This window comes from Dichomitus squalens, assembly GCF_000275845.1.
Source record: "Dichomitus squalens LYAD-421 SS1 unplaced genomic scaffold DICSQscaffold_34, whole genome shotgun sequence".
In the NCBI taxonomy this organism is placed as follows: domain Eukaryota; kingdom Fungi; phylum Basidiomycota; class Agaricomycetes; order Polyporales; family Polyporaceae; genus Dichomitus; species Dichomitus squalens.
In genome coordinates, this window is record NW_006766916.1 from 295,474 (window position 1) to 322,253 (window position 26,780).

At 53.6% G+C, this 26,780-nt stretch overlaps 6 protein-coding genes across 6 annotated transcripts; 3 read left to right on the plus strand and 3 right to left on the minus strand.

The window, feature by feature from the left end:
* Positions 1–1,859: 1,859 nt before the first annotated feature.
* DICSQDRAFT_128637 (uncharacterized protein) lies at positions 1,860–5,396 on the plus strand (the record flags this gene model as incomplete). The annotated part of the gene is made up of 13 exons (XM_007368342.1): positions 1,860–1,878; positions 1,943–2,190; positions 2,267–2,314; positions 2,347–2,444; positions 2,499–2,609; positions 2,746–2,877; positions 3,294–3,408; positions 3,499–3,618; positions 3,660–3,859; positions 4,168–4,405; positions 4,456–4,787; positions 4,850–4,947; positions 5,005–5,396. The coding sequence occupies 13 exons, from the start codon at positions 1,860–1,862 to the stop codon at positions 5,394–5,396; spliced, it is 2,151 nt and encodes a 716-aa protein (XP_007368404.1).
* Positions 5,397–7,346: 1,950 nt separating this feature from the next.
* DICSQDRAFT_90063 (uncharacterized protein) lies at positions 7,347–9,095 on the plus strand. Its single transcript, XM_007368343.1, has 5 exons — positions 7,347–7,424; positions 7,487–7,751; positions 7,807–8,144; positions 8,200–8,309; positions 8,363–9,095. The coding sequence occupies exons 2-5, from the start codon at positions 7,503–7,505 to the stop codon at positions 8,746–8,748; spliced, it is 1,083 nt and encodes a 360-aa protein (XP_007368405.1). The 5' UTR covers positions 7,347–7,424; positions 7,487–7,502; the 3' UTR covers positions 8,749–9,095.
* Positions 9,096–10,658: 1,563 nt separating this feature from the next.
* On the minus strand, positions 10,659–13,653 carry DICSQDRAFT_156558 (GMC oxidoreductase). Its single transcript, XM_007368344.1, has 15 exons — positions 13,520–13,653; positions 13,377–13,455; positions 13,243–13,326; positions 13,127–13,192; positions 13,030–13,070; positions 12,923–12,980; positions 12,758–12,869; positions 12,650–12,705; positions 12,530–12,600; positions 12,145–12,473; positions 11,903–12,078; positions 11,604–11,843; positions 11,381–11,540; positions 11,246–11,305; positions 10,659–11,109 (listed from the first exon to the last, which is right to left on the minus strand). The coding sequence occupies exons 1-15, from the start codon at positions 13,638–13,640 to the stop codon at positions 10,909–10,911; spliced, it is 1,854 nt and encodes a 617-aa protein (XP_007368406.1). The 5' UTR covers positions 13,641–13,653; the 3' UTR covers positions 10,659–10,908.
* An 857-nt stretch (positions 13,654–14,510) lies between these two features.
* Positions 14,511–16,402, plus strand: DICSQDRAFT_139018 (uncharacterized protein). Its single transcript, XM_007368345.1, has 11 exons — positions 14,511–14,628; positions 14,678–14,712; positions 14,762–14,930; positions 15,038–15,099; positions 15,155–15,252; positions 15,308–15,401; positions 15,516–15,656; positions 15,710–15,725; positions 15,780–15,822; positions 15,879–15,931; positions 15,988–16,402. The coding sequence occupies exons 1-11, from the start codon at positions 14,600–14,602 to the stop codon at positions 16,211–16,213; spliced, it is 966 nt and encodes a 321-aa protein (XP_007368407.1). The 5' UTR covers positions 14,511–14,599; the 3' UTR covers positions 16,214–16,402.
* Positions 16,403–19,134: 2,732 nt separating this feature from the next.
* Positions 19,135–21,197, minus strand: DICSQDRAFT_172587 (uncharacterized protein; the record flags this gene model as incomplete). The annotated part of the gene is made up of 11 exons (XM_007368346.1): positions 19,135–19,335; positions 19,459–19,555; positions 19,622–19,750; positions 19,819–19,875; positions 19,914–20,040; positions 20,119–20,236; positions 20,354–20,544; positions 20,760–20,827; positions 20,877–20,932; positions 20,988–21,099; positions 21,154–21,197. 11 exons carry the CDS (start codon positions 21,195–21,197, stop codon positions 19,135–19,137), a joined length of 1,200 nt encoding a protein of 399 aa, XP_007368408.1.
* Positions 21,198–23,294: 2,097 nt separating this feature from the next.
* Positions 23,295–26,510, minus strand: DICSQDRAFT_90071 (GMC oxidoreductase). The gene is made up of 16 exons (XM_007368347.1): positions 26,465–26,510; positions 26,212–26,359; positions 26,075–26,153; positions 25,941–26,024; positions 25,819–25,884; positions 25,723–25,763; positions 25,616–25,673; positions 25,452–25,563; positions 25,348–25,403; positions 25,228–25,298; positions 24,849–25,177; positions 24,615–24,787; positions 24,317–24,556; positions 24,094–24,253; positions 23,948–24,007; positions 23,295–23,839 (listed from the first exon to the last, which is right to left on the minus strand). The coding sequence occupies exons 2-16, from the start codon at positions 26,330–26,332 to the stop codon at positions 23,639–23,641; spliced, it is 1,851 nt and encodes a 616-aa protein (XP_007368409.1). The 5' UTR covers positions 26,333–26,359; positions 26,465–26,510; the 3' UTR covers positions 23,295–23,638.
* Between the last annotated feature and the right edge of the window lie 270 nt (positions 26,511–26,780).

A 26,780-nucleotide genomic window follows, 5' to 3' on the forward strand; every position in this document is an offset into this window, starting at 1 on the left:
ACAGTGTCCCTGAGTGCGAAAGTTTCAAAATGGTGTCGGTGTGTGTAAGCATCATAGAAGTTATTTGTTAGCTGCGACCGCAACCATCCCTCCCCATAGTCATAGTGCAACTTAGCTATACCGTGATCCACGAGTTCCTCATACACAAGCGTTACAGCTGGCGCTCCGAGCAGCCGAATAACGGCTTCATCGGCGCAGCTTTCACATCTGATGAGTGCGACGTGAGATCTATGTTGCATAGCAAAGCCTGCCAATCGTGAGCGATGGCTACTAAGAGGAGAAAAGCTGAATGCAGTAACTCGCGATCCTAGTACGGAACGTACTTCGGCCCAACCGCACTGGCATCGGCACTCCGCCACATGAAGGCGGGGCTTCCCCAGCCGACATGAACACCCCTCATCATCGCCATAGGGAGTATCGGGAAGGAGAGCCTCAGGCTAAATCTGGTTGGTGCGTGAAGCAGCTGATGCCAACTGCCAACTGTAGTACCTCCTCGTGACCAAGGCAAAGTTAGCTCTTCTTGATCACTCTGATGCGACAGCGTCCCGCCTTGCATATCGGATGCATACTCTGTGAGCTGCTAATCAGATCACGCTTGTCATGAGACAATGTGGGTGGAGAGTACCTGTGTGGCCGGAGCAGCACTGGAATCAACTACCGGGGAAAGCTGCCAGCGGCAAGGTCGTGCCAATCGTCAAAGCCAAAGGCAGAAACCTGGTTCATCATCCTACACAGTACGCAGGGAGATGGAAAGGACGCAAGCGAGTCGAGTATTATGACATCAGAAAGAGTTGTCGAGGCAACCTGCGGAAGTAACTCGTAGCCTAGAGTCGTCCGGCAGGCGCGCGTGAGCTAAAATCTCGAAAGATAACGGGCGTCTGTTCCCGCCGAGTGCTCGTATCATGCTGCCACGGTCAAAACCTCCTTCACTGTCCCCTTCTCTGTGTGGCTCGATCTCCTCTATGACGACGGAACCCTCTTGTGTGCCTGTTCCCGCCTAGATTTGTAAAAGTGGGTCTCGGTGTCACTCTTCTATCTGTTTCGTGCACGATAGCAGAAATACGTACGACAGACAACCTTCGCGCGGCCGCTTCCTGGCAGCATCATGCGCTCAGCTCAGCAGGTCCCTTGCCCATGCGGTATCCCTGCCCGCGACTAGTGCGATACTACGACCATGCGAGTGACCTCCAATGAGCTCTGGGATAAGACTTGAGTTGGGATAACACCCGAACCAACAGTGCCGCGGAAAGTATGTGTCGTGTCTTGCGGGAGTTGCAGCCTTCTGTGAGTCTCGATATTCCTCAAAATTCATCGACGGTTCGAAGCTGCGCAGAATGCGACGCCCTGCACTTTATAAGAGCTAAGCGGGCGACAATGCCATTCTACGGCTACGTCCTGCTTTCCACAGCTCCTGCTTATTACGCTAGCATAACGCTATGGTTCAGAGCCCTGTGGAAGCATCATCCAGAGTGACTCATGTGAACATTGACATGCTCTCGCGTGCTACGCAGGCGATCATTTGGGACGGACATGCTTTCGTATAGCGTCTCGTTACACTCAGACTGCGCGTTCGAGGCCTTGCAAACGCACGTGGTCAGCTCATGCCGTAACGATAGCTCTCAGTGTTGACACTTCAGTCTTCGGTCTCGATTCAGCATTGGGACCACTCCAAACCCTTCGTCGACAGTCCCAGGGGAACACTCATGGACAACCAACCGAAGACGAGCACTTTACCGCGTTTCCTCCCGGGGTAATTACCTTCATTTGAGCTGCGAAGGTTCAAGATCTGGTTCCCCACGACTAGAAGTTGACGGATGCGTGGGCATGCGGTGCAGCCGATATCTGAGATATTCTCCGCAATGTCTCCGCATTCACGAGGTACGCTTGGTTGCGGAATAGGTCAACGCTAAAATGTCGGTAGAGCTGACACACAGTCCTCTAGGTACGAGCTCTCTACGGTCGCAGCGACCTCCAATCGCCTGTATCTATCGCGTTGGAAAGTATGTCCGCCTGCGAGCTTTGCGAGGATTGGTCATACAACGACCTGGTGAGACTTGGCCCATGTTCTCTGCCCCGATCATCGGTGAACAGTTGGGTGTTCTAATCATCTTATTCGTCACTACGCTTCCACCACGTTGGCCTTTACGGCGTACTCAGAAATCCAAGCTGCAGCTCGCCGCGGTCTTCTCGGTAAGCTATAGACCAATCGAAATACTCGACGTTTGTATTGTTGCGCTAAAGAGACCTTGTCTCAATCCATCGCTAGCTCTGGCGGAGCCCAACAGCAAGTGAGGCTACAGGCGGCTCAATCGAGGTGTGTATTTATACAGCAACGCAACTGCACAGTCGTCCACTCAACAAGACCACCACTGCGCACAACGGCGTGCTCGGCAAGCCGAACACAACTTCTATCTCCATCTCGGTACGGAGCTGCGGCTAGATATGTGCGTCTTCTCGCTTTCCTTCGGCTCTGCGCCTGCACTTCGCTGATGAAACAGATTATCGAACGCAAGGATGCCGTTCTTGTTCCCTAAAAGGGCTCTTGTTCTTCACAACCGACAGCGCCGCCGCCGTTACCGCACTCCCTCCCCGAAGGGTAGCGGCGTCATGTAAGGTGCGGTGCCTTGGCGCATCATGGAAGACGAAGTGGGTTTGGAGCACCCGACAGAGCTACCGTCTTTGTACTACGTCTGGCCCAAGCACTGATTGAATCTGCCGATAAGTTCTACTCCGGCTGTTGCCCAGCCGAACCTCTCGCAACAGTGCGATTCTGGTAGCGAGCCACTCGGGCGGATTGTTCTCCGGCAACGCTAATAGGGAACGTATCTCAAAACCTAGATTCGGCAACTTCACCTTCATCGAGCAAGAACCCAACAGGTCCTCTCCGACCTCGCATCGATCAGTCCCAGGAACCTGCTCCCAGCCAGGGACCTCCCCTAGACTGGGGCTCTTCGAGCCGTCTCTCAGTACAGTCTTCCTCAATGCGCATGATTTTTTACCCCCCCTAAATCGCTCAAAAGCGTAGCCCAATACACGAAAAGGTAATCAGGTGTAAATTACTTAAGGGTTAAGGTACACCTTCTCGATGAAATGGAATTATGCATGAGAGAATGAACGTCTCGGTCCCAAACGGGCAGATGTTGTATGACCGTACGTCTTCCTCGTATCATCGAAGCGAGGTCCTTCTGATGAAAGCAGCGCCGGAGGTGATTATGGCACCAAAATGATTCAAGCGACTTCCCATGCGGTACTTGTTCGTGACGTTGCCCTCGCCGACCTTCCGCCTTGGTTAGGACACGAGGAGTGCTGTCTGTCAAGAAAAAGTGTGTCTCTGTAGCTTTTGGGTACATCCTGCCGTGGTCCACTGTGCAGAACAAGCATCTCAATCCCAGCAGCGGACGGTTTGAAGTAGGTGGCGAATACCAGCTCTACGGTAGTCCATGGAAACGCCAGTTTGTTGACATATCAGTTAACTATCGACCCTCGTAACTCCCGTAGACAGGTCGCAAACCCCACCGTTCATCGACATGCGGTGGAAGGAACTTCAAATGTCTCTGTGGCCAAAGGCAATACGAGACTGTACAATCCCGTGCCCTCATTGCGGTGACATTGGCCAGGGTAAAGTGCAATGCGGGGACCAGATTGAATAATCCACAAAGATGAGTATTGCTCTTCTATCTGACGTGCCTGTCTCCGGAGTCTATGCAATGGAGCTGCCGTACGACTGGAACGCCGGCCCAATGGCTCATTCGCAGTACACGCATACCAATGCCAGTGCGCCAGGCAGCTGCTGGAGTGATCGAAGATCCTGGCTCACTTCCTGGGCTACTCACAAGCCCCGTGTCCTAACTTCTACTAGGTGAAAATCCTGAACATCTTAGAGTGGTGCTGAGGAACCGACGCCACAGCGCCTTCATGATGCGTAGTCGGAGATGAGCAATCATGATGTGATGTGGTACACCCACACAGTGGTCTTGTTCACGATTCTCCTCAGTCGTTGGACTATCTTAGGAGGGAAGCCGGACTTGAGATGATGCACGATGTTGGTAGTGCGGCCTCGAGGGGAACTTGCAGTAGACGAGGTACTCGATAGATACGGATTCCAGGCGATCTCAAGAGCACATGTCATATAACCTCATACAGGTAATCTCTATGTCCCTTCGACAGAATGTCTACCATCCCCATGATGTCTCCTGGAGAGCTTGAGTCAGTGCCAATCGTTGTCATCGTGCCTGCCCTGCAAACCCTGCTTATAGTGATTATCTTCTCATCCTTCCTTGTCCCTACTACAATCGCTCTCTTCGTTTCGTCTACACCTGCACACAGAAGGCTGCCAACTTTTATTCTGAATCTCTGCGCCATAATCCTTGGTTTGGCTCAGGGAGCTATCTTGAGCTATCTCTCCGTAAGTGAGGCTCAAGTCCTTGCAATCGCTCACTAATTCACATACTCCAGATCACCGAGTTGACAAACAAAACGACCAACCAGCGGCTGATCTCCGCGAGTATTGGGCTTTACGTAGTCTTGCCCATATGCGTCCAAACTATCCTTCTCTTTCGGATCATTGCCGTATATCCACCGCGATCTCTACCAATAGCAACTTGCATTGGCTTGTACGGACCGGCAATTGCGATGAAGGCTGCGAGGGTTGCCAATGCTTGCTATTTGATATACTCGACTCAGAGAGGCAAAGAAGGAGTACCCAAAACGGTTGCCAGTCAATCTGCAGCGATATGGACCTCCCCGTATGCCAAGTCGGAGTGGTTTCTCCAGCTTGCTGACGACGTGTACGTCTTAGGGCCTCAAATCTCGAAGCGTAGTGGGGCTGACCCCAAGGACACGTTTTCAGATTCGTGTCGACCCTCTTTCTCATGCGCATACAACAGGGCATCAAATTCTCTGGAAAGCATACTTCTAAAAAACGATATGACGGGCACTCAGCGACAGGTTCGCCTCCCGCGTAGCTCACTATATCGAGTCGTTCGCTCACCGAGTAATTTATAGTATCTTATGCGGCACGCCTCCAAACGCTATTCTGGATTGCACTCTCCAACTTCGTCTTTCCAGTCATCTTTGACATCGCACAATTGGTCATGATTTTGCGAGACTCAAACTACATCGATGGGTCGCGTGTCGTAAGCGTCAACACATATGTCTCCATTCTGGGAGTGCTTTTCTCGACCATCTGGGCCACGGGATCTCTCCACACGTCCGAGAGCTCAGTCGGACAGACAAGCCTTGCGACAAACATCTACTCTACTCGCATGCCTAGCATAGGCCGCGCTCCACTGGTTGCCTCGCGGAATCTTCCCTATGCCATGGCCTCTTCCGCAACGCTTTCAAGGATGTCCGAGTCGAACACTGTTGAAAAAGGAAGCCATGAAGAGGATGCGTAGAGGTGAGTGCGTTAAGGCTACCGCGCTCCGTCAATACCCATAGTAACTCATTTTGTTGTCATAGAATGCTCATGTCTCCCGTCTAGTATTCCCGTTGCGAGCCCATAGCAACACTCTGGGACGCTAACCTTGACGCAGTCACCGAGGAAGTCGCCTCGATCCGACGACTCGTCGTATCTACTGCAGGGACATGAACAGTAGTTAAATTCAATGTAGTGAAGTGCTTTCTTATATTATGCTTCTTGCTGCCTGTCGTATTCCACGCTATCTTCAATTGTCACTTATTCATGTAGTAGAATAGAAACTCGTATATGTTCGTATCGGACTCAATGGCTGTTATCCCAGGCACCGCCATAACCTGAGACACAGAGTTCCTCGGACGGAGCTAGTACAATTCTTCTCTACTGCGGCACTGAGTCTATTGATCCTGCAAATGTATACGAGTCCTATTCCCCTGAACCTATCATTCGGATACTCTCGAAATCGGCTGTCCCTTCGAGCAGTAGATCTGACACGGAGTGATGCCCACAGTAAAGGGGCCAAATTTTGAAAATCAAGGAAGAAAAAGGTCTTTTGAGGGTAGAATATACAATGTTATGAAGACCACTCTGTAGGGGCCGAACTTGTGCCACCAACCGTCTTAGGCGCTCTGCGTGTCGCCGCATCCCATGATACTCGAGCAGAGCCGCTACCTGGCGCACACCCTCTTTTGCGAAGCCCGTTATAAAGAAGAGGGTCCAAAGAACTGGACGATGTTTGTATGCCAGAAGGTCTCGATGGTTCATCGGCTTGAGGCAAACGAATTCTGGCAAACTAGCAGCCGGAAGGTGAGGATATATTAGACAGGAACGCAAATAAGAACAAACCTACTGATCGGGAAATCTAGACGCCCCTGCTTCCCACAGGGTGCGACGACTCTCAATACCAGATCCGATGTTCAGACTACCCTGCGCGATAATGCCCACTTTTTATGACTTATGACCACTAGCTTTGCCAATCTGCACTCATTGTTCAAAATTTTTCCCCTTCACTGGCGCATTCACTCCAAGACGACTCTACCAAAGTCCTGACACGTCAAACCTTTCCGATGAAGAGATGGGGCCTCATGACGAGGAATCAATGACCTTGGCTGGTGCCAATCTGGACTCATGCACAAGAGTGAGCGCAAATCACTCCCCAGTCTCCCTTGGTTCTCCTGTGTTGCAATCTGGAGCACAAGTACAATCCATCCGTATCTACATTTTAGTGATACTTGCTTTTCCCCAACCTACTAGCATTCGAGATGTGAGCTGGATTGCCATGACATCACCGGTTCTGAATGACTCCTCGCCAGTACCGGGTGTCGCTCAATATACTACCCCCTCCGACTTGGGTAGCGCAGACACTTGTAGACCCTCGCGGTCAGCACGTAGGCCAATCAAGAACGAGTGTCCTATGTTGGCGCTCCGAAATCTCCTGCACATCGTCACCTACAGGGCACAAGCATTGAACTGCCATCTCGTCCAGGGACTCCTCGTCGGGGTAGCTGCTCTGCGTTTCGGATAGAGTTCATCATGATTTTCATCGCAGGAAGCTGCGATTGACAGAATGTATCGCCGATAGCGGCATGGAGACGAAGAACCGCCCTCTTAGAAGAAGACCGTCCTCTGGTAGACATGTTGACTGCACCGCCTAATCTCTCCCACATGCGCTAACCATTGGCTAGAAGTGCATAATCACCGATGCCAGCTCAGATCCTGGTGGTTGTCTAGGCGCAAATCGATGACGAATATCCTCCCCGACGTTGCGCCTCGCGGTGCGAGACCACCCCCGACTGGTCACATCGGGATACCATGATCCTCCCCCCGCCCTGTCTTGCGCCCCGTGCGCCCTTCCCTCGAGGCGTGCAGTGCGTCGCTAGGATATAGCGCTCGGATCCGATGCGGCGTGTAGATGCGAGTACAGAAGGTGCCTTGTCAGCTAGTAGGCAAGGACGCTCTGGCAGGTTCACAGAATTGCGTTGATTCCTGACATTGCTATACGCGCGCGGTATGTCCTCTACCGTCGGCATATATTGTGTGCGCGAGCTCATGCCGTCTTCGCAACAACAGCCCCTGGCGTCGAGTTATGTCCTCCGCCTCCGCCCCTGCAGCTGTGTTCACCCCGCCACCTCCTGGCCTGAACTACACCGCGGCCCTGGATCCTTCGATCAAGTTCCTACTCATCGGGACTGCCTGTTCCGCCACGCTCATTCCTATCGCGGTCATGCTCTTCTTCTTTTCGACTCCTTCTGGCCGACGACAGCCGGTGTTTATCCTTAACGTATTCATCATCGCGTTGGGGCTCGCCGAAGGAGGGGTCAATATCTATAACCAGGTATGTCATACCGTGCCAACTCAATCCTTGGAGTACTGTTACGATCATGACGTAGACGAGATCCATGCTCGCGCTACCGGTCTCGGTGGAACTGTCGATCGCCTTCGCGTGCTCCTCGATCCTCGTTCCCGCACTCGCAGACACTGTGTTGTTATTGCGAGTATTCACAGTATACCGCCCAAGCCAGATGACGACCAAGTGCATAGCCGCGATATATGGGCCGATCTCGATGGTCAAGATCGCGCGCATGGTTGTCGAGATTGTCTTCGTCGTCCGGTGGAGCCGAGCTATCGCAGGTGGCGCTGTTGGTAGCAATATCCTTATAGTCGGCCAGATAGCCTGGCGCACACCATACGTTAAAGCTGCGTGGGTTCTGCAGCTAGCGGATTCTAGGTAGGCCCTGCAAGGGCTGCTCTGGCGTTGCATTCAACTGACAGAGGTATTCCAGTTTCGCCTCCGCCATATTCCTCTTCCGTTTAAGGAAGGGGAGACTACGTACCAACCGTATCCACGTTCCAGGTGCCGATAATGACACCAACATATCAGGGACAACGCAAAGTCTGTCACGTTCATGCACCTGCACCGTACACTGCTCACCAGGCGTATATCAGATACGTACTACGACCGTCTTCGGACGCTGTTCTGGATCTCCGCGTCCAACTTCGTGTTCCCCGTCGTTCTCGACCTCACGCTGCTCGTCCTGGCCTTCAGTGAGGACAACTTCCTGACCGGCACTTATGTCCTCATGGTCTCCAACTACGTAGACATCATCGGCGTGCTGCTCGCGACGATATGGTCGACAAGCACCAAGTACGCCCAGCCCCTCATGCCCGGGGGCGAGGTCAGCGAGTTCCGCACCACGCGTTCACTCAGCCCCCCACGGTTCGCCGTCTCGGTCACCACGGTCGAAGAGCGACTGGATAGCCCTAGCAGCCAGGACATCCCGATGACGGTCTTCAAGCCGGCGGGCACCTCGGGCGCGCATACCCAGGCCTAGGACGATCCGCTCCACACTCATTATGACATCCCGCGCGAGCGCGAGCATGTCTTCGCATACCTATCTCCGCACACGTGTCTTTGCGCATTCGACCCAGCTATCCCGCTGTCCCACTCCTTCTGCTGCATGGCTATCTCCACCGTCTCTTGCATCACATCGCATATATACTCATACTCATACTCATACTCATACTCATACTCATACTCATACTCATCTCCGTCATTCTCTTTCCGCATTCCCCGCCATTGGTTGGCTCTGGTACCTCACTACAGTGTAGCATAGTTTTCTCCGTCCACATTTACCGACGCAACATCTTGTTTTAGTGTAACACCCAGAATAAGTACAAGTCTTCGCCTCAACGCCGTCTTCGACGGCTCTTGGCCACCCCGATTGCGCCATGTGCACATCCGAGCGGGTCAGCTCGCAGTTGATCCAACCTGGGGAGCCGACCACGGAACCGCTCCTTTACACGCAGGATAGTCGTGCGTGGTCTGCATGTGGAACTTATCCTGCCAGCTACAGCACGAGGGTTCCACGATGCATCGCGGCGAGTCACCGCCCTACCCGATCCAGTGCTGCGGCGGCCTCAGAACCATGCTCAAGCTTCGAGGGGTATTGAATAGCCCAAAATCCAATGCAGCGCAGAAAGGGATAAGCGGTTCCACCACAATGCGGCCGAAACGCTAATGTCAAGCACCGACCGAACCTTCCCTTCACTGGGTGCGCCGAGAAGGGGGCTATCGGACGGCACAAAGGGGCTAGGGAGCACTTCACCGTGAGGGCGGCACATACGTGCATTCCTGAGGTCGAGAGGCAGCAACATACGGTGTCCTAGCAATTGACCATTGCACATTCTACCCGGGGGACTCAGGACGAGGTGACACCCTCTGGCGCAGAGGCAGGCTGTGCCTTGCTTCGAACGCCCCTCTCGCTCCGCCAGGATGCAGTGGCTGCACACGGCGGAGTCGAGCTGCATTCCCAGAGCCCTACAATCGGAACTACAGACACACGCCGCCAGTCGGCAGACAGCGAGGAATCCGGTGAGGCTGGGAACGATCAGACACATTCAGAGGCATGCCGTATACGTAATGCGACGCTCATGCCGTGCCAGGGAGATCAGCATCTGCCAACAGCTGAGCATGTGTATACGTACTGTTCGCCCTCGCGATGGGCGGGGGGTAAGGGCAATCCAGCCACCAACCGCAACCATTGCGAGGTATCCTCGTTGCGAGATGGCGCAGTGCTCCAAAGGGAGGCGGCCTCGTACTCGATCCATGCTGGACACTCGTGCTGGGATCTTCAAGAAGGGAACGCCATACCGCACTTCTCCCACGTCAGAGCACCTCCTTCGAATTCCGTTGCGGTGGCAGTTACGTGGAGGGAAGCCGAAGCACGGAGACGTAAGATGAAGGGAGACGAGAGATGGAAGACGTTCGTCGGCAAGCAGACACGCCTCCGACGCGCCGCTAACCTTGGAGTTCGAGGCGAAATATCGTACGACACCGGACACCGACATTTGCAACTTCCACGTCACGCCGCACAGGAGATAGAAGAGCAACAGAGGTACCATATCGGATGGAGATGGATGGACAGAACATTACAAAGATGGACGCAAGGGCTGGTGGGCTTCCAGCAGGATATCGCATTGCACGTAACTACGCCCTGAGCTCGTCTGATCCTTCGCTGTGATATGTAGCCTTGCGCACGCCTTCTGGGCGGTCGATTGAAGAGAGGAGGTAAGACGCATGCTATGTATGCACATGGACGGCGGATGGAAAGAAGTGCAATTGTACAGCCCTTGGGAAAGGAGATGTCGCCGTCGGAGTTCCGAAGAAGTCAGGCCAGTGCGGGCGCTAGAGAGTTGGTTCAGTTCGGTACGCCAGCTCGGGGAAGCTCACTTCTGATTTCCCAGAAAAATGTCAAAATGCGAATATCACAAATTACATACACCAGGCGGGCAGGAGATATACTACGTGACAGTCCAACAATCACAGGATCATGAGAGGCCTGCGGTCATAACAGCGGCAAGACAAAAAAGACATGCTAAAGACGGGCCGAAAGCACAAAACAGAGGCGACGTGGCAGACATTTGAGGCATTAGAGATCGTGTACAGTCCCCTTGAAGGTCCAAGTCCAGGCCCAGCAGTAGAGCAAGAAAGATCACAGCCGCGAGGCCGCGGACGCCTTGATGAGGTCCGCCGCACGCTCCGCCACGGCGACGACGACCGCGCACGGATGGCCAGAAACCTGAGTCGGGAAGACGGACGCGTCCACGCAGCGCAGGCCGACGATGCCGTGCACGCGCAGGGACGGATCCACCACGCTGTCTTGCGGCGACTGGCCCATCCGCGCCGAGGACACCTGTTATGCGCGTCGTGTACGTCATATCATGTGCCGGCGTCGACAGTGTCAGCCGAGGATGGAAGAAAATCATGAAAAGTTCGTCACGTCCATGAGGGACATATAGGAGCAGAAGAGAGGCGAAGATAGGACGTACCGGGTGCCAGGCCGGGAGGGCCGTACGGCGCAGCATCTCCTTGATCTCGCGGTCAGTGATCTGTGCAGTGCAGCAGCAACGTTCAGCACATCGTTCTAGGTTATACGGCATGCTAGCATGTGAAACAATACTCGCCAGATTCGGGTCTGCTACGCCTGGCCACCAAGGGCTCGACGGGTTGATGGAGTTCCCCTTGAGGTGCAGCTTCGACGCTACTGGGTCTGTATGGGCAAGTCGGAGGAGCAGGCGGATGCCGCGAACGAGCACGTTCATATCGCTCTCCGTGGACAGGTAGCTGCGGTAATTGTACTACGTCAGCGTAGATCAATCACGGAGCGGCGTTGGAGTTTAGGCGCACTTGGGGTCGATGATCGGTGCATCCCAGACGCTATTGGACTTGATCATGATCCGGCCTCTGCTCTCTGGCTTCAGTGCTACGGCTGCGAACGTCACACCTTCCGTTCCTGTTGTCGGCTTTGGGAAGCCATCTCCAAAGACCGCCTGGGGAACCCAGCGTATCTCTAAATCAGGAGCCCCTGGTCCAGAAGAGTGGTCGTTCACTGGGGCCCCTGCATTGCCGTTCGGGTAGTAGGGAAGGCTACGGGTGTGATAGCGTGAAACACTGCACGAGAGGAAGACGGGAATGAATGGACCCACGCGTTGTCTGTAGAACGAACGAACGCCGTCGACGAGTAATCCAGAGACGCGTATGGGCCCGTCCCAAAGAAGCGCCATTTGAGCATCTCGAACGTACTAGAGAGCGTGCCCCTGAGGAAGTCGTATGTGAGACTTCCCGACTTGACCCGGAAGGGTATTGGTCCAGACGAAACGTGCTGCGATGCACATGGCAGATCTCAGACGCCGCTGAAAAATTGCATGACAAGATGAAGCACACGTACGTCAATCACGTTCCGTCCTACCGTAGGCAGGTCCTTGACGACCGGGATACTGAGCCTCTGGAGATCCTGTGCAGGGCCGACGCCGGAGACCATGAGGAGCTGGGGCGTGGCAACAGCTCCAGCGCAAAGGATGACTTCGCGATTGACCCCAGTGCAGTATAGCTGGGCGTTGCGGCTTGTCCTCATCTCCACGCCAATCACCTTAGGTGGTTGGCCTGGAGGAGTCACGTCGGAGAACACGAGCCGCTCGATCATGATTTCAGTAGAGACAGTCAGATTCGGCCTATTGAGGACTTTGTCGCTGAGATAGACTGTCGCAGTGGAGCTTTCTACAACCGAGTCAGAAACTCGAGCAATTGAACCAGAGAATGAGGATTGAGCTCACTTCGCCCATTAGAGTCAATAGTCCCCAGAAGTTGCGTGACGCCGAGATGACCTCGACCGGCGTTGATGTCCCTGCATGATGATTGATGAGACACCAAAGGAGCAGCAAGAGCGGACCTACTCGATGCTCCTCATGCCGAGCTCCCTGCATGCTTCGGCGACGTAGTCATTGATAGGCTAAACCGATATCACAAGGACGAACACAATGACAGGTGCATGTTTTACTTACTGCCGTCTCCGATGGATAGCTTGTCTGCCAGGGTCCGTACGCTCCATGGTTAGCGGGATTGACTCCGGGATGCTTAGAGCTTTGATGGAAATGCTCCGCTTTCAAGAAGTACCTGTAGTCATTGAGCCACATTCCAGCCAACACAGGGGCCCATAGCGTACGTACGGGTTCAAATCCGCATACGACCATCCTTCGGCTCCGAGAGAGACCCACTCGTTGAAGTCTTGACCATAGTGTCACAACATGCGCGACTACAAAAATCATCTACTCACCTTCGGGACAGCACCGATGGTATATCGAAGCATTCGTCGCGCTATGTAATCCACGCCAACTGAGACGAGAATGGGAAGCCAGCAAAGACGACTATACCTTGTTCCCCCCAATATTTTCCCTCTCGGCCAGTACGTCTCACGATTATCCAGATATCTCTGCGGGCTGTTTTGCGGAAATGAGAGGAGCACAATGCAACGTACTCAGCAGCGTACACGGTGTATGAGTCCCAGTCACGCTCAGTCCGGAACAGGTTGGCAAACATGAAGGGGATCTTGGTGGGCACGTCTCCCTGGAAGCTTGTAGAGTGTCATGAATAGCAGGAACAAGTCAACCACGCTGTACGTACTCCTTGCCGGCTTCAATGAGCAAAACCGTTGTGTTGGGATCCTCCGACAGTCTAGAGGCTAGTATGCACCCAGCCGTACCTGTGCATAGTCTGCTTAGCCCTTTGGCCGCATAAGGGATAAGGCGGCTGCAGAAAAGATGGACCTCCTCCGACGATGATGTAGTCGTGTCTAGGCCATGGTTTGGGTTCTCCTGGTGGTAGTGGTCCTGGTACCGCTATAAAACGTGTATCACCTCCTGGGGCGCGTGACGAAGCCTGACCCATGGTGTGAAAGCAGCTGTAAGGATTGCACTAGGCTTGTACAGATGGTACTGGTAGCGTCATGAAGGGGACTCACGCCAACTACGGGCACTCTCCCTGCTTGTTGATATGGAGTCCGAAGCACGGCCGCGAAACTCACCGGGAAGCCGCCGAAACTTTATGGGGGCAAGCGCCGTGGTACAGATAATATAAGTAATACGGAGGCTAGCATGCATGTGTCCTCAATACCCCCGAAGGAGCACGCAGGGAAGTTCAGGGGATAGGGCAGTGGCTGTCGCCGAGGTGATGATTGGGTGCGTAAAGCAAGCGCAAGTCATTACTGGGCTTCCACAGAGCGAACCAGATCGATTCTGTGTGCATACCGGCGCTGAAGTTTATGTAATTCATATCGATATCGCAAAGCTGTGAAAGACGAGCCACAGGGCACGGCGGGCGAACGCGCGCAGATGCGTGCGACGAGCAGTGCTGCTACCCTTGATGGGCCTATGTTTGTGTTCCTGCCATGGCCAGGAGCTTTCTCCCCCATTGCTTGCTTCATATGAGCTCAATAGTAAACCTGAAGTCTGCCGCGATATCACGAAGGTGCGAATGACGCACTTCGCAATCACGATCACCCGCCGGATGGTTCCAGGCAAGATGACAGATATGATACACTGCCGTGCGTGCGGTGATGATCGTCAAGCTTTGGCGCACTCACTGTATGATGTCGCGAGCAGTGTTCATCAAAAGAGCTGGTACTGTGACACGCGACGGAGCGCTTCTGATCACGGACGCTGCCGTCAATACCGTCCGAGTGTGGGACGACCGTTCTCAGGCTATTCTTTCGCCATATGAATCAGAATTCGTTCCCTGGCAGTGCACTCGCTGGATCCTCTCAAATACATCGTGGTGTAGCGAGACAGCCTCAGGCAGCGCCTTTCCGGTCCACCAAGCGAGGTCTGGTACTTCCTTCTGTTATTTCTATGTCTTCAGTATCGGATGCGGAATACGCGTAAGTGAGATTCTCAGTTGAATCCCATTCACGTTGACAAGTTCCACAGTTTCGTTTTGCAGGTCTACACGTATTCTGGCTTAGGTACGTCGTCGAAACGCTCGGTGATGTCGGTGTAGTAAAGCCTTTATAGCGCTGCTTCTGTACGATACACTGCTCACTTTTGATCGTGAGATGCGCTTCATATGGGTTCGCGGGCGAGCCCTTATGACTGTGCTACTTGTGGCTATCCGATATGGTCAGGTCGCCAGTCTTATTCTGAATCTATTAGCGTTCGATTTCGGCCCGTCATCCGCTCAGGTGAGCCTACACCCTACAATGTCTCCCGAGATCTTACAAGAGAGTACCACAGATGTGGGTGAAAATGCAGGCGCACTCTGATGATCTATCGAGCCTTACATGTTTATAGGTGTACAACGCTCAGCGTGATATCCACGATCACTTTAGTGATCCCTTACTTGGGCTGGTCAGGTACCTCTCTGTTCATCTTATCGGCTTTGACCGCCTCTCCAACATGGTACTTTAGTTTTCCTGGGATGGAGAGCATACGCACTGTCCGCTCGCAATAGTCTCGTTGCCTTGTTTGCTTTCCTATGCAGTGTCTCATTTGCAGTTCCATCTCTGGTCAGTCCGTTCGCACATATCGATCAACCTGTTAATTTTTTGAAAAAATTCACAGGTCCCGCTGTTTGGAGCTCCAGCAAAATATGTCATTGGGGATATACCCGGTTGTTTCTCCGATTTGACTACGATTCGCCCTTTGCTGACACTACGGTAAGTCTGCTTTGATACTGTTCCTCGACTGGTTCCTCGCTCAAATGCTTCCCAGTAATGCTACTCTCTATCTCACCCCTACTTGCAAGGTCATCTAACCCTCTATATTTCAGTGTTGGGTGTATCACGACCTCTGGCTTTGGTGGCCGATTTGGTCGTTCTGGTTTTGACTTGCCTCAAGACACGTAGGGAATGGCTCTCGTCGAAGACCGTCAATCCTAGAGCTTCTCTTGCTAACGCTTTGTTTGTGAATGGTGCGAATAATATCATCGTTCAATGTCTGATTACACATTAAACACCGATGTAGGGGTCATTTTTGTCTCGTCAGCTCACGTCCTCTCTTTCTGTGTGGTATTCCCTCACTGAGTTAAGTTCAGCTTGACAACATGCATGCATGTCATCGCTATGATAGCGGCATTGGTAAGTAGGTACCTTCCCCCAGATCTCTGCCCCGATATAACTGTTGATTGACCTAGGACGAGGCGCTGAGCACTAGCAAATTTGGGCAGTTCAGCCTCCTCAGAGATGTGTTCGTGGCACCCACCGCGATCATGTCCTGCTGTTTCCTAACATGGCCGCTCGCAGCTTCGTGTCCATCGTTCTCTCACGGTTCATTCTGGATCTTGCTGCTGTCGGGCCAGAAAAGGAAGGGGCGACCCCTGCACCTCAAGATGTCCTCACAACGCATTGGACGCACGACGGGTCTGACGTTCTCTCTTTATATTCTCTTGAAGAGGATTACAACGGGAGAGGATTCGACAAGGATTTTGAAGACAGCGACTTTGAGGCCTCCCATGTAGCAGGAGTATGAGACGGATCAATCCGGGGCTTCCGAAAGCCCGCAACATGGCTCAGCATCGAGGACCTACTCCACAAGGCATCGCCTCCTGCCGCTCATTAAAGGTCCCACTCATTTACGTAGCATAAAATGACATTTTGTGATAAACTCCGTCCATACCCGTCAGGATGGGCTGCACTATCTTCCACCACTTACGCTCCCCACAATTGTCGATCGAATCACAAGCAATAACTCATCCTGACGCACTTCTACAGCACCTGTCTACGTGTCTTGTCATGTTACAGTCATTGGTTGTGAAGGACTGTCTCCTGAGTTCTAGCTTGAAGACCTCACGTATTCCGCATGATGACGCCACGGTGAACATTTCTTCCTTCAACTTGTCTGAACCCGAGTTCTAAATATCCGGTTCCGTGAACTTAGAACCCATTCGCGATACATAGGTCGCTATATGGAGAGAGCCAGCACAAGTTCCTCCCTCTATACCCAGACCTGTTGCATCCGAGCTTGCGCGGGAGTCCTCTCAGAAACGAACAAACGGGAGCACTCGAAACGTTCAAGGAAACGCACACAGATTACTTCTCAGGCTCTTCCACCGCGCTCCTTCGCTCACTAGTGCATGTGCGGCCAGAGGATCATGAATGACAGAAAGGTGGTGTACACCCGAACCGCAAAAGGAACGCGCGAGCCAGAAGAGGCGGTATAACTAGACGCGGCAAGACAGAAATAGCCTGGATACCTAGAGAGGACGAGCAGCTTCATTTGTTCAGCCAGAAGTATCATTGGGACAGGAAACACACAGTCTGCTAGAACTGGGTTTAGGGAAGCCGTGTCCAGTAGCAGCCTGTGGAGCCCAGGTCGGGTGAACCTGCGCTCCCATCCAGGTAGTACAAAAAAGGCTGTGAGGTGAAGTATTGAAACGCTGCGCACAAAGATAAGAGAAAGAAACGGACGCACGTGTCATCAGTCGAACTGATTCCGTCGACGGATACTTCATCGATGTGTATGGGCCTGTGCCGAAGAAGCGCTACCTAAAAATATCGAGCGTCCCGGAGAAGCAGCCCCTAAGACAGTCGTCAGTGGGGCCGGGTTTTGTGCGGGTTGGAATGTGTTCGGATAAAGCGAGCTCCGAGACCGATGACGGATATCAGACACAAATGAAGCAATTGGTAGAATGAAGAGACGCCCGACATCATGTTCCGCCCGACCACCGCGACCAGCCCTCTGCCTCAAGGGCCACCCATTCTTCGAAATCAGTGCTTTCGTGTTCCGAAAATTCCTGTGATTAACGGATCCCGTTCACCCTCCGCAGAACAACGATGGTGGATCGAAGCGACTGTCGCGCTATATGGTCGAGGTCAACTCATGCGGGAAGAGGACAGTGTGTATAGAAGACGTCTACCATGCTCCTCCTGGAACATCTGTCTTCGGCCAGTATGTCTCCGTGTCGTCCAACTTGTGAGGACATCGGAAGGGGGAAAGAACAGACATTATAGAATTAAAGTAGGTCATCCTTTTGGTGGGTATGCCGCGTTGAGACCTGGTGGACTGTTTCGGATACCGGACTATGAGAAAAGTGCTGTACGTACCTCTTGCCAGCTTCAATGAAGAAGACAGTCACACTGCGATCCACTGACAATCTGGAGCCGAGTACACATCCGGCTTGAACCTATATAGTCGTCCGACCAACCTCCTCCGATGACGACATAGTTGTATTGGGGCCACGGCGTTGTTCGTTTACCCGATGATGAGGCCATAGGAGCTAGAATCAAATGAAGGTCGTGATAACACCTGTTGGCTTTCCGGCAAGTCTTTGCCATCGATGAAATGTCTTCGTATAGAAACCTTGTACTCACCAGTTCGTACGCTACGCACTTGCAGTGAGATCCCTCGTTCGCCGCCTCTCTTTGCAAGTTAAATACGCCCTGCGGTTTCGCTCGGGCGGCTCTTGAGCACTACCCCGGATAGCTAGGACGGGGCTAAGTAGTCAGTGAAGTCGGAACTTGGAAGAGTAGCGCAGGTTTGCACGTAAGCGTGGCGTGGGCCGAGCCGAGCCGCGCCGTTCACGAAGCGCGCGTTCGCTACAGCCTTCCTCCGTCCCACTGGCAGTGGGCACACATTATATACGGTCCTATCCCGACGTGCGTCCTTGATTCCCACCGTCTCTGCCCGCCTGCTTCCTTCCGGCAGGTTCGACGTGCCCGCCAACTTCCTGAAGCTTCCTAGCGCAGCACTAGCTCCCCGCAACCTGGACATCTCACAATCTGTCCGTCCGCTAGAGTCAGAACACAAGGAAGTCGCAACAATCTATCCAAATCGCTGTGTCCAAAAGTCATGCACATCCGGGGAATTCCACACACCAGGATTGAATGCGTCACCACATAATTGCGTATCTTGAAGACGAACAAACATTCGGTAGGTAGATTGACCCTATGAGCCATCAACGACCGCGTGCTATCTAACGGTTCGTAAGACCTCTGTAGAGCACATGCATTCTGACCGAGCGGGTGCCGCACCTGTGCATGAGCTTCCTTCCAGAAATGAATCGCTACAGATGGTTACCGCTATAAGTGATAACCCGTTGCACTAGGGGGTTGCCTCTCACTTCAGCCGGAAGACCATGGACGACGGGTCGGTGATACGCCCATCCAGCAAGAGGCAGGCGCACGTCGTAAGGCGGTCTAACTGGATGCCTGACGACAAAAATAGCCTGTATGTTCAGATAGGACGAGTGGCTTCATGTTCTCAACACAATGGTTCGTTATAGAGGGAACCACGATAGAGGAACAGTCATAACATTCGGGGAACGCAAGACACGTGGAAGGCGCACGAAAGACATGCGGCAGAGAGACGTAGCAGGCACAGCAGATATCAAGCCATTGTGAGTCATTCATCGTTCACAGTGCGGGGACAAGGTGGAATACCAGGGACTCAGCTCAGGCCTGCGAAGCCTCGAAAGCCTTGATCATGTCCGCCGCCTTCTCGGCCATCGCGACGACGACCGCACACGGATGCCCAGACATTTGGGTGGGGAACACGGATGCGTCCACGCAGCGCAAACCAGCGATGCCGTGTACGCGCAGCGAGGGGTCCACAACGCTCTCGTCTGATGACTTGCCCATCCGAGCAGACGAGACCTGTGCATCCATCGTGTGTCGTGATCGCCATTAGGTGCAGTGCCAGACAAGAAAGGAAGCGAACGACGCAAAAGCGTAACTTCCATGAGCAACGGGCGGTAGAAGCTTAGCGGGGATACGTACCGGGTTCCAAGCTGGCACCGCAGTGCGGCGCAGCATCTCCTTAATCTCGCGGTCGGTGATCTGTGCCGAGCAGCAGCACTCAGCACGTTGGTCTGGGCTGCACCACCAAAGAGCGAAGGGTTAGTCACTCACCCTACTGGGGTCAGTTACGCCCGGCCATCACGAGCTCGACGGGTTTATGTTGCTGGGCTTCCGATCGAGCTTCGATGCCACCGGATCTGTATGCGCGATGCGGAGAAGGAGGCGAACACCGCGAACGAGGACGTTCACGTCGCACTCCGTTGACGGATAGCTATCGCAGCCGCAGCCGTATCACGTCAGCCCAAACCCACAGTAGAGCAGATTCCGATCCAAACGCACTTCGGGTCGATAAGGGGCGTATCCCAGATACTGTTGGACTTCAGCGTGATCTGGCCCCTGCTCTCAGGCTTCAATGCCACCGCTGAGAACGTCACCCCATCCGTGCTAGAATTAGATTTAGGGAAGCCGTGTTCAAAACAGCCTGTGGAGAGCCTGGACCAGGAGCGTGGTCGTTCACGCGCACGGGTGAACCTGCGCCCTCGTTTAGGTAGTACGTGAAGGCTGTGAGGTGAAGCAGTGAAACGCTGTGCATATTGAGAAGAGAAGGAAACGAACGCACGTGGTATCCGTAGAACGCACCTTGATGCCGTCGACGAATACTGCGTTGACGCGTAGGGACCTCTGCCGAAGAACGCCACCTGGACATCTCGAGCGTCCCCGAGCTCAAGCCCCAAAAGAAGTCGCAAGTGAGGCCGGGCTTCGTGCGGAATGGAATACATCGCCGGACGAATTGTATTGCGATTGGACATATGGATGGAATATATCACAAACATCAGACGAAACTGAAGCAGTTGGCAGATTCGAGGAGACGCACATCGATCACGTTCCGTGCCACATCCGGGAGGTTCTTCACGACCGGAATGTTGAGCTTCTGGAGGCCTTCCTCAGGGCCCACCCCGGAAAGTATGAGAAGCTGCAGCGTCCCGACAGCGCCCGTGCAGAGAATCACTTCGCGGTTCACTCCAGTGAAGTAGAGCTGAGTGCAGTAGAGCTGAGCGCTGGGCCCTGTCCCCAACTGGACGCCAATGGCACGAGATGACTAGCTTAGAGGAGTCGTATCCGCGAACACGAGCCTCTCTATCATGATCTCGGTGGCGACAGTTAAGTTCGGCCTTTTGAGCATGTCGTCTGTAAGACAAGCTGTCCCTGTGAAGTTTCCTAGGCTGATTTCAGTCATCTTGAATTCAAGAAATTCTAAAGAAAGTGGAGATGAAGCTCACTTCTACGATGCGGGTCGACAGTACGCATGAGTTGTACGACACCAAACCGACCGCCTGCGTTTATGTCGCTGCATTGCGATCAATCAGACGTCGGATAGGCAGCGACGAAAGATGCACTCAATGTCTTTCAAGCCTTCTTCCTTGAAGGCTTCGATGGCATAGTCATTGATAGACTGGCGAAAGGTTTCAGTAAGACACTGTTAGGGCAAAGCGAAGTGTCGTAATCACCGCAGTCTCCCATGGGAAGCCCGTCCACACAGGGTCATACGCTCTATACTTTGAGGGGTTCACCCTGGGATGCTTGAGACTCGGATGAGATTCCTCCTTCTCCAAGAAGTACCTGCAGAGATTGAGACGAATCCCAGCCAGAACAGAGACGAGAATTCGGGCGTACAGGTTGAAGTCCGCTTGCGACCAGCCTTCTGCCTTAAGAGCCATTCATTCGTCGAGATCTGTGCCTCCGTGTTACAAGCGATACCAGCATAGACGAGCCCGCTCACCATCGGGGGAGCGCATAGAAGCACCCGCCGTGCTATATGGCCGAGGTCGACTCAGGCCGGAAGAGAACAGTATGTACACAAAACAGTTACCTCGTTTCTCCTGAAGTGTTTGGCTTCCGACAGTGCGCCTCCATATTGTTCAGCTACCTCTGCTGAAGTTGAAAGAGGAAACGACAGATATATTAGTGAAAAAGCATCTGGGAGGGGATATCGCCTTGAGTCCTGGTAGAATGACCAGAATGGCGGTCGAGGTGGAATGTATTACCTCTTGCCAGCTTCGATGAGCCGGACCGTCACCTTGCGATGCTCTGACAGTCTGCAGGGGAGTACGCATCCGGCTGTACTGGACGACTTTCCATAAGGATCTACGGCTCTACGGACGTCCGTAGTCTATGCACGCTATACTCGGGCAGGACGGAAAACGATGGTATTGGGCGCGCGCTACGGAAGCTGCGCGGGACCACCGAGTCCGTGTCGCCACCGCTCTCTCGCGCGACCGGTGGGCCGAGCTCAAGCCGGCGGAAGGCGAATGTACCTGATACATGAGACGTAGCTAAGCGAGACCAAAAATGGGGCAGCGGAAGGGTGGGTGCAAAAACGAAAGCTCGAGGAGCGCGAGCTCCCGAAGGGCGAGGGGACGAGGATCCTGGGCTGCGAGCCCTTAACCTATATACTACTAGAGACAAAGCAGATGTAAAGCGGCGAGGGGGTGGCACGAGTTACGCTGTCATAGACCCTGGACAATAATCATTGTCCAAAACAATTTCTAGGCGGGGTTTGAAACAGTCTGTGGATCTTGGGCGCTAAACAAGCGGCATGTTATGCTCATCATCAGCACGTGACTGGAGTGGCTTATGTCATGTCTGTATTTGGCATGCAGTTCGCTTTGTCATGATGGCTCCTTCCTTTCTCGTGGTCACGGCACCGTATGCCGAGGTCTACGGACTGTCTACGGCCTGTTAGAGATTTAGAAAGGGGGGTCGGACCCCCCTCCTAGATTTTGACGTCCGTATCCTAAATTTCATCAGCGGAGTTCAGATCTGGTGTCGGCAACACTGCCCCTTGCCCAAATCGGTCTGTTTAGAGATTTACGGACGTCCGTAGAGCCGTAGATAGCTTATGGAAAGTCATCCACTATATAGTCGGCGAATCAACCTCAGCCGATGGCGATGTAGTTGTATTCGGGCCACGAGTTTTGTTCCTCCGGTGGTAGAGGGACAGAAGCTTAAATTGAAGGAGAATCACCTCCATCTAGACCTCTGGTCGTACGTGATATGGCCCTTTAGCTTTCCGGCACTTCGTGGGCGATCATGCTCGATCTTTGCCGTCATCGATGTTTTCGTATGGAAGCGCTGTACTCACGGATTTGTACGGTACGCGTTCACAGCCAGATCCTTCCTTCGCCGCCTCTCTTCTCCAGCCAAACGTGGCGGGCATTCTCGTTCGCGCTCTTGGGCATTACCCATAGTATATTAGTGTAGTAGTTGGAAGAGTAGCACAGTGTAAGTACAGCACGGCCCGAGCCGAGCCGGGCCGAGCTGTTCCCGAAGCGCGCGTTTACCGGCACCTTTGGACCACGCATTCTATCCCATTCAGGTCCTCAGCCTCAGCACCCACCTAGCTCCCTTGCGGCAGGTGCAACGTGTCCGCCAACCTGAACCTTTCTGACCCAGAACCCTGCGCATGCGCTGTCTACAACTTGAAGTCGCTCACATGCTAGACTCAATACACGGACGTCGCTGTGTCTCGCAACGATGCACATCCAAGCACCACTACACAACATTATTGAATGCGTCATCGCATAACTGCTCATCCATCAAAAATGATCCACCAGAAACATCTCGCCTCGAAGCCAAGCTCCGTCCAATGAACGCTGGTCGTCCCAGCTTGAAGGGGAACGCATGCAATTCGTCCACGTGCCACGCAATGGTTCGTAACAACTCTATCAGCACGGGCTTTTTGACTGAGGGGGTGCCGCACCTGTGTGAAAGTTTCCTTCCAGAAGTGAATCGAGTGATAACCCGTTGCACTAGGGAGTTGCCCCTCACTTCAGCCGGAAGACCCTGGACGACCGCTCGATGACACGCCCAGACAGCCAGAGGCACGCGCACGTCGGAAGGCGGTTTTACTGGATGCCGGACGACATAAATAGCCTGTAGGTTCAGATAGGACGAGCGGCTTCAAGTAACCAAGAAAACGGTGCGATATAAAGGGAATCATAAGAAACGTACAGTCCTAACATTCGGGGAACGCAAGACACGTGGAAGGCGCACAAACGATATGCGGCAGAGACACGTAGCAGACACAGGAGATATCAAGCCATTGTGAGTCACTCATCGTTCGCAGTGCGGGGACAAGGTGGAATGCCAGGCACTCAGCTCAGGCCCGCGAGGCCTCGGAAGCCTTGATCATGTCCGCCGCCTTCTCGGCCATCGCGACGACGACCGCGCATGGATGCCCAGACACCTGGGTAGGGAACACGGATGCGTCCACGCAGCGTAGGCCGGCGATGCCGTGCACGCGCAGCGACGGGTCCACAACGCTATCGTCTGGCGACTTGCCCATCCGGGCAGACGAGACCTAAACGCATCATGTGTCGTGCGCCGTTCCGTAGGACCAGACCAAGAAGCGTGCCAAGTACATCATCCTATAAGCAGCATACAGGAAAAGCAGAGCAGCAATACGTACCGGGTGCCAGGCCGGCACGGCGGTGCGGCGCAGCATTTCCTTTATCTCGCGGTCGGTGATCTGTGCAGTGTGCCAGCGCAGTAGCAGCAATGTTCAGCGTGTTGGTCTAGGCTGTGCGAACAACTAGCATGCGGATGAGCACTCGCCTTGTTTGGATCGGCCACCCCAGGCCACCACGGGCTGGACGGGTCGATAGAAGTAGCCTTGAGGTCGAGCTTTGATGCTACCGGATCCGTGTGGGCGAGGCGGAGAAGAAGGCGGACGCCGCGAACGAGGACGTTCATGTCGCTCTCGGTGGACAGATAGCTATCACCGTGATACCATGTAAGTGCATATCCAGGCTACAAAGCGTGCAGCGTTTCGACGTACTTCGGGTCGATGATAGGCGCATCCCAGACGCTATTAGACTTGAGCGTGATCTGGCCCCTGCTCTCAGGCTTCAATGCTACCGCTGAGAACGTCACCCCATCCGTGCTAGAACTAGGTTGGGGGAAGCCGCGTCCAAAAACGGCCTGTGGGGACCACAGTAGCTCCAGGTCGGGCCCCCCTGGGCCGGAAGCGTGGTCATTCACGGGTGCACCGGCACTCCCGTCCACGTAGTAGGGAAGGCTATGCGGAGATACGGTGAGACCCTGCGCAGAATGGAGCCAGAAGAACGGAAACGTACGCGCTATCCGTAGACCTGACGAATGCCGTCGAAGAGTATTGCATCGACGCATAAGGGCCTGTCCCGAGGAAGCGCCATCGGAGCATCTCGAGCGTTCCAGAAATCAAGCCCCGGAGGAAGTCGTAGGTAAGGCCCGGCTTCGTGCGCACAGGAATTGGGCCAGACGAAACATGCTGTGGACGTGAAAATTTTTAAGACGCAGTTGAAGCACTTCGCACGATCAAGGAAACGCACATCGATCACGTTTCGCCCCACCGCAGGCAGGTTCTTAATGACAGGAATGTTGAGCTTTTGGAGATCTTCTTCAGGGCCCAGGCCGGAAAGCATGAGAAGCTGAGGCGTGCCAACCGTACCGGCACAGAGGATGACGTCGCGGTTCACCCCAGTGCAGTACAGCTCGGCGTTTGGTCCCGTCCGCAGCTCGACACCGACCACCTGGGGCGGCTGACCTTGAGGAGTAGCGTCGGCGAACACGAGTCTCTCGACCATGATCTCGGTGGCGACAGTGAGATTCGGTCTCTTGAGTATCTCGTCTGTGCAGTAGGCAGTCCGAGTGGAGCTTCCTGAGTCCAAATCAGAAATTCGGACTGTCCAGAGCTGCGGTACAACTCACTGCGACCATCAGAGTCAATAGTCCCGAGGAGTCGTGTGACTCCAAGCTGGCCTCGGCCTGCATTGATATCGCTGCAGGATGATCAGTCCAACATCGTGGGAACAACCTGGACGAGCGTACTCGATGTTCTTCATGCCTACTTCCCTACACGCTTCTATGATATAATCGTTGACGGGCTAGACAGATTTGAGTGAGGTACACTCAGAGCGCACTGTCTTATTCACCGCTGTCTCCAATGGGAACCCTGTCTGCCAAGGACCATACGCCCCATGGTCTGCGGGATTGACTCTAGGGTGCTTGGGGCTTGGGTGAAATGCTTCCGCTTTCAAGAAATACCTAAGGACGTTGAGAATCGTCTGCCTGCATGATGCAGGAAACGTTCACGTACGGTTTCAACTCCGCATATGACCAGCCTTCTGCTCCGTTGGCCACCCAATCATCAAAATCTGCGCACTGATGTTAAAATGACCTCATTCGCGGACGGAATTCGTTCACCTTCGGGAAAGCACCGATGGTAGATTGACGCATTCGTCGCACTAGGTAGCTGATATCAACTACGGTACAACAGAAAGTGGACGAAGACTACTGTACCTCGTTCCTCCCAGTAGCTTGCCTCTCGGCCAATATGTCTCCCTTCCATCCAAGTGACTTTGAGGGCTGTTTTGGGTAGGACATAAGACGAAGGAAAATGAAAACAAATCAAGGCAATATACATCGTCTGTGAGTCCCAGTCACGCTTGCTCCGAAAGAGGCTGGTAAATGCGTACGGAATCTGAGTTGGTACGTCCCCCTGAGAGCTAGTGGCGTTTTTTAGATGTAGGGAGTTCGGAAAAATTGGTGTACGCACTCTTTTCCAGCTTCGATAAGCAGAACTGTGTTGTTGGGATCCTCCGACAACCTGGCGGCCAGGACACATCCTGCTGTGCCTACGTTACTTGTCATCAACGTATTCGTCATGCGTTGAAATAGTGTCTGCTCACGAACCTCCTCCAATTATGATGTAGTCATATTTCGGCCATGGTTTGTCTTCGCGTTGTTGCGATGCTACGGGAACGGCAATGAGACGAGGATTGCCCGGTTGTACCTGGGAAGAGGAGTGGCCCATGATTCGAGCACAGTGATGGTGTTGTCACTAGTATTTGAGAGTATGCGAGGTCAGTGGGAGGCGGAGGAACCTACGACGACAGGATTGGAAGAACAGCATAATATGGAATGGGAGGTAGTCGCGGTAACTTACTTGGGCGCTTAAGAACTCGATACCATTAATGGCAGCGAAGCACTCCAGACTCGACCTAAGTCAAGTCGCAAGTACGCCCGCTGAGCTGTAACACACGACGGGCATTGGCCAATGCCCCGGACCCAAACTGGGACAGAGAAATGGCCTGGGAATGGATGCCTGTCACAGGTGATGTCCCAAAGCCTAGCTCCGGACCCGAGCCAGCCGGCGCTCTGATACCAGAAACAGGATGTTGGCGCTCGAGACCATCCAAAAAAGGAGCAAAACCGCTGATGTCATATGGTTTGTCAGCCTCAATATTCCTTTCTGGTATTAG